Source organism: Podospora anserina, chromosome 4 (genome assembly GCF_000226545.1).
Source record: "Podospora anserina S mat+ genomic DNA chromosome 4, supercontig 4".
Classification (NCBI taxonomy): domain Eukaryota; kingdom Fungi; phylum Ascomycota; class Sordariomycetes; order Sordariales; family Podosporaceae; genus Podospora; species Podospora anserina.
This window is the reverse complement of record NW_001914850.1, coordinates 914,843-924,352: the sequence shown is the minus strand read 5'-3', so window position 1 is coordinate 924,352 and position 9,510 is coordinate 914,843. Positions and strand designations below refer to the sequence as shown.

Genomic DNA, 9,510 nt, shown 5'->3' with positions numbered 1-9,510 from the left:
GCCGGGTGCTTTTTGCGGGTGGATGGACGGCGAGGGCCCTTGCCCGATGATGATCCCCCGCCTGCGCCCGCCGTCGTCCGCTCTCCCGCTTGTGCCGCCGATGAGATCTAATCCCTGCCATATAACTCCCTTCACAACTGCTAGTCTCGAGAGCTGAACGAAAAAGCAGGACTTGAGAGCACTAAGGGATTTCTTTCAAGTAAGCCAGCTTCTCGGCAAACTTTTTATCACGCCCTGAAGCTGGCTTGCCGATCACCAACTTTTCTTTCCTTATTCGGCGTGCTGACCTGAGCCGTGACTCGACCAACAAGCGGGCCGTCACCTTTTTTTTTTCTGGTTTCTGAACCCTGGACTATCAATCACGCGCTAGGGGGAGGTTGGCGAAGGGTCGAGGTCTCGGATCACACGGGGCATCACATTTCGCTATTCGCAATTCACACATGGAGACGGGGATGAAAGTTCCTGGTTTAAAATCTGCATTTGCCATCGGGGAGGGCGGATGCTGTGGTGACAGTCTTGTTGTTTTGTTGGATACTTCAGCCTTGTCATGAGCTTTGAGTATGTAATTAAATAGCAGCCTATATGGACGTTGGCTGTGATTAATAGATACCTAGACTCACCAGACAGGTTTTCACGTCTTTTCATAGCGGCTATGGACTTTAGGAAAACATTGGTATTAAGTATCAAAACATCAATCCCCAATATCTGACTTCAGGTACCTAGGCTGCGGACATTGACAGAAGTTGGCTTCAAATGATAGCACAAGAACTCAGTTACATACAGACCTTATATAAGCCAACAGACAAATATACTATAATGAAGTCTTGATCAATCCCTGTAGAGTAAAACTTGGCCAAAATGCCTAGCAACGTCCATTTGGCTACGACATCTCTTTACCTTGAACTTACAAGTAGATATACAGCTCTTAAATCAGATTTATATACCGTCATAGTAAGAATTGAAAGCCATTTGGGGTTAACATAAGTGAAACAGCTCTGTCATTTCCCTAGTCCCTCGTCTTGAACCTCAAAGAGAGAATGCCACAATCTTGTGTGAGAGCACCTCCCCCTGGACCTAACCTCTGGGTATTGTAATCAGCAGAACAGAACGGCCATGTCTACGTCCGTTCTAAGGTGCCCTTCTAAATCTTTCCGGCCATCACACTCAAATCTATTCCTAATCTGGTCGTGTGTGGCCTGGTTGGCTTGATCCTTTGGGTGCCTTTAAAAGGTATGGTGGTTTAGGTGATGTACCTAGCTTGGGAGTGTTAGATATGATGGACGTATTGAGTTAGTGTTAGGTACATACATGCTCAAAAAAATCGGGCAGGGAAATCTTTAAGACGTTATTGGATATCTAGGGGGTATCGGGTGCTTTGATAACGAGAGAGTCTAATAATGGGAAATTAGGAGCTTGCCAAAGATGTCTAGAAATGTTCTACCCCATATACTTCGAATAACGTTCTCAGCCTCTTTTAACTCTTACCTATAAAAGGGTTAAAGCAATCAACGGGTTCTTGAGAATAGTACAAGGGCTTGAGATGATAGTTTGGATACTGATGATGACTATCTTCATATGTTTTGAATAGAGGTGGTATAGAAAGACATTTACGTTGCCGCAAAAGGGTGGTTTCTTAATACCTAATTCTGAGTGTTCGTTTCTGAGTCAATAACGAGAGTAATCAAAGAAATAGAGAGCAAGAGAAACACCTTGTGATTGACTCAGAGTTACCCGTGAACTTGGTAATAATTCTAAAAAAAGAAGTGAAAAGAAAGTGAAAAAGAAAAAAAAAAGAAAAAAAGAAAAGAGAAAGCCGGAGGAACACTTGATATGGTTGCGGTGGTCCTGTACACTGTACAAACCCTTGAAAACGTTTAAACCCATCATGAACTTACCAGGTACGTTGAGTTTAAAGAAGAGACCGATATCCCCAGGTACTTGCTCAATGTGATCCCGCGCAACTCAATCAACCTTCTATCGATATATGCCAGCCCTCCTCAGACAGACAACATAATGTTTAGAGAGCAACGCCACCTGCTCAATAGAGACAGGTATCCCTCTCCTCCGCCCCTGTCTCAAACAGTTCCGATGGAATATTGCGAGATCTTCTGGGCATTGGCATGAAGATACCTACACGATAAAAGTCCGTAGGGCCACCTCCCGGTACAGGATACAACACAAGACCGATCGGCTTATGGAAAGCATCATTTGTTAGGCATAACCGAATGGGTTCTCTCCTGAAGGTCTCGCCCTTGTATCCAGAAGGCTCACTGCTGACTGAAAGTTGCAAAATTCTCGATATTTCAAGCGGAAGATATTACAAGTTTCGCCTCGTGTAGGCTAGCTCCAAGAGGGTATGCGCCGCCGTGACAAGAAGCGTAATTCATGAAGAAAGCTTGATAACTGAGCCTGAGGGGGTGCTGCAGGAAGACTCCAAGCTACCATAGGTTAGGTAGATCCTTTCGTTTGCCAGAGAATGCTGCGAATGGGGTCTTTTTGCCAGTAGGTAGCCAGCAAGGTGGTCTGGGTTTAACCCGGGTGACGTATGAGCCGACCTGTTTTCTACGAGATATCCCGTCGGTGTCACATTGCTGCTAAGCCTGAAATATGTAGCTGGCAGCACGTCTGAAAATTCGGGGGACTTCCAAAGGTGGTAGCTCGAGTGCCGGTGATGGTCTAGGTCCAGAAGTTGCCATCATGGTGCATTGGTTGCGCTCCTTCTCGCTGAATGATGGATGGAGACTGAGAGCTGTTTGAGAAGAGTTTCGCGGAAGGAGCTCAGCCTGGTGAGGAGTCGGAGTGGTTATGGCGTTTTGAACTGGTCAATCGCGATTGGGTATGCAGCTTCACACCGAGGGCAGGTGCTGTCCAGACAGTTGCTGCCCAAACTTTTGACGTTCCGTTGGCAGTTGCCATGAGTCCTGTAGAACTGGGGTGCTCTTATCTTCGTGTGAATGCTTTCCAAGTTTGCAAGATACCTTTTACCTACTCGAAGTATCCACGGATGGGGGAGATCTGATCTGGATAGATAGAGACTGTATCACCGAGCTATGTTTCACACTATAGTTGGAGCGCCTTTCCATAGAAGCATCTCAACAACACATCGTTCTCGTCCGGAACTCTCATTTGCAGCTGTTTATTGGCTTCCTAGGTATGTAAATCACAACAGCTGACTCCGGGATGGATCTCCCGGCACAGCAATATAGGTAGGTAATCTTTATCACAAAAATATCTCTTAAACTATCACTACCCAGCCCAAATCACCACCACCGATAAGGCCAGTCCGGTGGGAGGTAACTCAGATTCGCGCATCTCCCATCATTCGGATCCGCCCTGTGAACCATTGTCAGCATATTCCAGTCTCTCTCTCTCTTACAAAAACAACATGTCAAAACATACGTAAACTCAAACTTGGTATACGCCCTCCTCCCACCATGCTGACACCCAGCAATCTCGTTCCGGAGCAGCTCGCAGTTGGCAGTCGACAATGTGTCCCTGATCGACTGCATGTTTCTGATGCTAAAGTCTACCCTTTTGTTGTCCGTGAGATGATAGCACCACCTTCTCGTCTCTCCAGCATTGTAGCTGTGGGTACCGGTGCCGTCACTGCCGCAGACAGCAAAGTACATGAGGGTGTTGGCGTTGTAGAGGTCTTCGCCCCAGACGGCGCCGCCGGTGAAGCAGCCGGCTGATGCCAGGGTGGCCGAGGTGGCAAGGGTGAGGAGGGTGGTGAGTTGCATGACGGAGGGATGGGACTTGATGCAGAATAGATGATGTTGTCGGTCGAAACAGATTGCGAGCAAATATGTATCTTCTCTTATACCCATCAAAACGTCCAGGCAGACATGTCTCCGGCCCGGCGTTCTATTATGATGAAGTAACAAGTGGATATGGTTGTGGATGCCCATGAATCCTTCGCCGTTCGTTTTCGTATTTCGAGCGTATACTGTCCAGTTGTATAGTTTTACTTACTGAACACTTACGAGATGATTGCTCTAGTGCTCACTACCCGGCTGGGGCGAGTGATGGTCTGAGTTTGAACACCTAACCCAGACCAACAATCTTCAATATAGCAAGCTCTTGCACTATTTCAAGTTGACCGAGTCAACGCCCTTAAACTGCACTCGCCCTATACCAGTCTTGACGTCTCTTCAAGAATAGACATGTCTTGTCTCATCGCACATCCCTAACCGTTTCTTCCTGTGAGAATACTAGACAGATCACAATTACAGACCAGCTCGATCTCAAAGAGTCGAACAGAGTCATAATCTGATCTCAACAACCATAAATGCTAGCCACTTATCCTCTGGTTGGACACTTCTTCCTCACCTTGACCTTCTACTACCAGTTATAACCTGATATTTTAATCATGACTACCACATACGACCATACCTGGCAGAAAACTCGGGATCCCGTCCGCTCTCCCCTAGATAAGCTGCCAAGGGCCAGACCAGTACTCAGGTGGGTGACCACTGGGGAATCCCTGGTGTTGTATGTTTTTGTTTTTCCTTGCCATGCTTTTCTTTTTTTCTTTTTGGCCTCCTCCCCTTCTCATCCTCTTCAAAACAAGCCCATAATAGCCTCTTCAAATTCCCGGGAAACCTCACCCCCGTCTCGCCATCAACCCCCCAACCTTTTCTCTCGCACCACCCTCCCAATCATCCCAACAAAGCCCCAAAATAACAGTATCCCTTCCGTAGTCTCCCGCCGGACTATCCCTAGGCAGCGCCTTCCCATTCCGAACCTTGTGCTTCCCATCCCCTCCCCTAAAAACCATGTGCCACCTCAAAACACCCTCGTGTCGGAAGCCCAGCCTCTCCGCGGTGCGGGCAGAAGCGGCGTTTGCCGAGCTGGTCTTCCACTGCACCCTCCTCAACCCTATCCCGCCCTGTTCCGGGCTGTCGAGGGCATAGCGCAGCATTAACCCGACAGCATTGGTAGTGACGTGGGTGCGTTGATACTCGGGAAAAATAACGATGCACCCGATCTCGGTGGAGAGGTGGACGGGGGAGGTGTCCATAAAGGACATCATGCCTGCTAGCTCCCCTTCCTCATCCTCGGGGGAGGCGGGGCGGGTGAGGTCGATGACGGCAAAGGTGAACCATCCCGGGTTTTGCCGCGAGGTCTGTTCGAGGAATTGGGAGACGAACTCCTCGGTGGTGGCATAAGGGCCGGTGGGCATGTGAGTGTACAGGTCCGGCCTCGCGACGTTGTGTTCCACAAAGGTTTTGGCATGGCGCTCAGGCTTGGGGGGATAGAGACTGTCAGCATGCTGTCCTTTCCGTGCGTGACGGGTCTTGGGAGCAGGTGAGGCTGACCGAGAAGGGGACCAGTTTAACCCTGTCGTTGGCGAGGGTGTGGACGGGGAAGCAGAAGTTGTGGGGTTGAGACATGATGTTGGAGTGGCTGTTGCTGCGGTGTGTTGAAGATGTGCTTATTAGAGAGGTGAGGTTGGAGACCTGAGAGAGTTATTTGGAAGTAGCTAGTTTTTTGAGTTTCGTGTGCGTGGTCGTTAGACGATAAAGATACAGAGACCAAGTGCAATCCCACTGTAATCCTGATGTGTCACGGCCTATCTAGGAAGGCGTCATCAGCTCTCCTTATGACAATCCAGTGCCTGTCCCTACCCATCCTACTTTCTCCTATTTCTAAAAAAACTATTAAGCATTTACCGCCCTTGAAGCACCCGCGCAAATCCAAACGTCCTCTTAACCTTTAACTCTTACCTCAACTACCTAAGGTACTTGTCATGATTAAAGATTACACTGCATTGAAGGCAAATATTACCCTCACCTATCAGAAACAAGGGTTAACTCATTTCTACCAGACACCACTATACCCCTGAGAATACAAAGACACATCATCTCACTAGTTCACTCCATCTTACAAAAGCTAGCTACTTCGATGAAGTTCTGGGACGGTGCTCTGTCTTCACCAGTCACTAAACCTCATCTGCATATCACTCACTGGCACACATCACAGGAATCAACCCGTAATTTTCAGCGGGGTTTGTCGTTGAAGCTATTGAGAATAAAAGATAGTGTCGCCTCCGCCCCTTCCAACAACGAACTCTCAGACTTCCAGAGCTGAAAAACATCGGGTAGTGACATATCCCGTAGGCTGTCGCCCTGGCCTTGCCAGTTACTTCTCTACTGCGATTGCGAGTAAAGACCCCCCCCCGCGTTCAGGTACCTGTCGCGGGCCAGCTTTCAGCACATAAACACCGTACACCCCTTGCAACTACCCGCCAACAGTAGATAACATATACATGAAAGCCAGAGAAGTAGAGCGACTATTAACGTCCCTGTATCGGCAGTTGAGGGTCGTCGAATGGACGTGGGTCGCCCGGTTCGTAGCCCTCTGGCGGATCGTTTTCCTTGTCCATTTTTTGGTCTGTGGTGGTGGCTGAGGCGTGACAGTGTAGGTGTGAGTAATTGGACATCGAGGCTCTAGTGACAGGAAGACTTACAAGTATATACCGGATAGGTTGGATAAGGTGGATTCGGATCTTGTATATGTTATGCTTCAACTTGGTAGGCAAGTTTGACAATATTAGAACTAGAGATGCGAAGTAAGGTGGGAATGGGGTGACATATATACCTACTGGGCTGAAGACGGCTGTCAGAACTCTCTGCCCTGCCGATTCCATTGACTGATGACGGATGGCCAGTCACTGGGTCGCAGGCGATAAGCCTTTTGGTTAATGGGCCATCACTGTGAAACAAAAAAACAGCCAGGCTGGCGCTTGGAGACAGCCACATGATAAGCAGGCGCCTAATTGAAACCCATCAGTTACCTAGCTCGACTTCCAATCCCCAATGTTGGCATACATGTCGGTCCACAATCAAAACCCTACAATACATACCACTCCTCCAACGACCGATTATATACGCCCCTTGCATTCTCCTCACATAGCCCCGACTAATCTCTCAGACACTTTGAAACCATGTCGCGGTTTGCGCGCCCGTATGGATTGGTTATGAGAGAGTGATTGATGCGCGAGGCTGAAAGATACAAGTCCAGCCTTGTAAGCAGATTGAAGAGGAAACACCATGGCAAAGGCAGTGTTCAGTCATGACGATGCAAGTGGGAACTCAAAAGTGTAAAGAATGATCAACCAACTTCTGTTGCGTTGTCGTTATTGTTAAAGTGCTAAACTACTGAAGCTATCTACATGAAGAGTAATATGTACCACCACAAAGGGTGAGAAGCCAAAAAAAAAACTAACTAATTGGGGGGTATCATCATATGCGCCTGCCTTATTCCTTCAAAACCAGCAAAAAAATAAAATCCATAGAACCAAACTGATGGGGTATCTCAAAAACCATAAACCAACAAAACATACAAGAGACCATTGACAAAGTGTCTCAGATCATACAAGACCCCCATCTCAAGGTGATAAAAAAAAGAAAAGGACAAAAACTCCAAGTGATGCTAGATGCCGATGATGATGATGCAAGGCGCTGATGATGTCGTGTACTGCGAAGCTCTGTGTAAAAATGCCCCCGACAATAAAAAAAAACAAATCCCAAACTTTTTTGTGTTCCCGAAAATGCCCAAAAGTAAATGCTCGCTCGCTTGGTGAACAAAAGAAAAAAGTATTATGTTTCGGATGGAAGCATAGGAGCTGATCCAAATCGAAACGCGGAAGAGAATGATGATAGCGAAAACGGGTAGTGGCCGATCGCTAATTAGAAGGATATTGGTTATGAAGAAGAAAAATTGTTGTGTGCGGAATGCGGATGTCCAAAGTCCCCTTCGGCGGGAACCCGTCCGTGATGCGATGGTGGTAGACTGAACCACAGAATGTTGTGTGTGTTTGTGCGATGGGACCAAAGAGGGTGGATGATTGGTCGGCGGGAAGGAAATGTGTAAGTCCGGGTACACCTCGGGTGTTGGGGGTGAGAGGGAAAGACGGGCCTCGGAAGAGACGGGGTTAGAGAAGTTTTTTCACCTTCTGGCGTCCGTTGCGACCGCGCTCGCGCCTCGGTCCCAGCGGTGGTCATCTCCTTGCTCTTCGGCTCCGTTCAGGCGGACGGACGGGGGAGCCATTCTTGACAAGAACAGGGCCCACAGCCATTCCGGCCCCATTCGCCGCCTTGGCCATTTTCTTGTAACGCTGCAAAATTCTCCCTAGCTGGAGGTTTCGGTACTTTGGAAAAAATGTGTGTGTGTGTGTGTGTGCGGTGGTGGTCTGGGGTTGAGAGACCTTCCCCGGACGGACAGACCAGACCCCCTGTTGGGTTTCTGTCTCACCGTCAGCGCCCAAGGCTGCCAGATATCGCACCTCCCACACTCCCACACCTCCTGCATGAAAGTGAGGTGCCGGCGATGCACCTCGTGGAAGCCTCACCGCTCCCTGAATCCCCCCTCTTCCGTTTCCATGTAGCAAACGGCAGGGCGGTGCGGGCGGCAGTTGGGCATTTCTTTCGCGATACCCGTCGCTATCCAGAGTATCAGTTGGGAGACGAGAGAAAGCCCTGATATCAAAGAAAACAAACTGCAAGAACAGTTGGCAATGCTGCTGCTGCATGCGCAAACAACGCATTTTTTTTTCTGCCAGAGTGGGCTTTTGTTTTCTGTCATTTTTGGTTGTGTCGGGCAGTTGCTTTTCCATCCCTTTTTCATTTCTGTGTGTGTGTCTTTTTTGTCTCTCCCTTGCAAATGTTTGTTTGAGGGTTGTCCAGACCACAGTGTAAGTGACCTATCATGACATCCTCTCATAACTTTCCAACCAACCACCATCAACAACTGGAATTTTCAGTCAACAAAAACAAAACTACCGCACTATATTTTCCATGCCCAGCTGATTTACCGATCTGATGGATCAAGGGCAAACTCCACATAGCTAGCTATCAAACACGGGCCAAAAATTCTTGATTTCCATATCTCAAACCTCAGCTTGGTCAAAGTGGACTCCGTTTTCCACCCATCTTATCACTTATCACTTACACGACGGGCCTCTCCGTCTGGGGTAGAGATCGGTCGCGAAAGGGCGGACCCGAACCCCCTTCTTCCCCCCCCTCCCCCACACCACACACCGCACACCACACCACACCACACTCTTTGGATCGGATGGAAATGGCAACTCATGGTACAACTCGAGAAGGCCTGCAATGGAAAAGGGGATAATGATGATTGACAACCAACAAGTGTAACACGGCGGCACTTGGGACAAAAAAGAACACAACCCCGGCCGCCAACGCGCATCTCGCAGTGATAATCCAGAGCAATATCCAACAAAGGTATGGATGGTAGGGCAGACGCTGACGTTGGCCACTCTTTCTTGATTACGATAACCCACCGTCGTCGTCGTCGGTGTTCAACTTTCATCAGTCGCTATCGGTCAGTTCAGCGGGCACACTTTGTCCAAAATAGCTGCCTGGTTTATTACACCATGCGATGCTTCGCTGTCCTCACGATGATTCATTTCATAGCGTTGCCTGACCGTTGGTTGACCTGCCTGCCTTACCGCCCCGGACTTTTTCTTGTTGCGCACAAGTTGGCAAC

The 9,510-nt window shown here is 48.6% G+C and overlaps 2 protein-coding genes across 2 annotated transcripts, besides 1 other annotated feature; both read right to left on the bottom strand.

The window, feature by feature from the left end:
* Nucleotides 1-3,260: 3,260 nt before the first annotated feature.
* On the bottom strand, nt 3,261-3,740 carry PODANS_4_8230 (uncharacterized protein; the record flags this gene model as incomplete). The annotated part of the gene is made up of 2 exons (XM_001905970.1): nt 3,261-3,333; nt 3,400-3,740. 2 exons carry the CDS (start codon nt 3,738-3,740, stop codon nt 3,261-3,263), a joined length of 414 nt encoding a protein of 137 aa, XP_001906005.1.
* A 632-nt stretch (nt 3,741-4,372) lies between these two features.
* Nucleotides 4,373-4,502: a sequence feature (rRNA 5S pseudogene?).
* Nucleotides 4,503-4,603: 101 nt separating this feature from the next.
* PODANS_4_8240 (uncharacterized protein) lies at nt 4,604-5,182 on the bottom strand (the record flags this gene model as incomplete). Its single annotated transcript, XM_001905969.1, has 1 exon — nt 4,604-5,182. The coding sequence occupies one exon, from the start codon at nt 5,180-5,182 to the stop codon at nt 4,604-4,606; it is 579 nt and encodes a 192-aa protein (XP_001906004.1).
* Nucleotides 5,183-9,510: the final 4,328 nt, after the last annotated feature.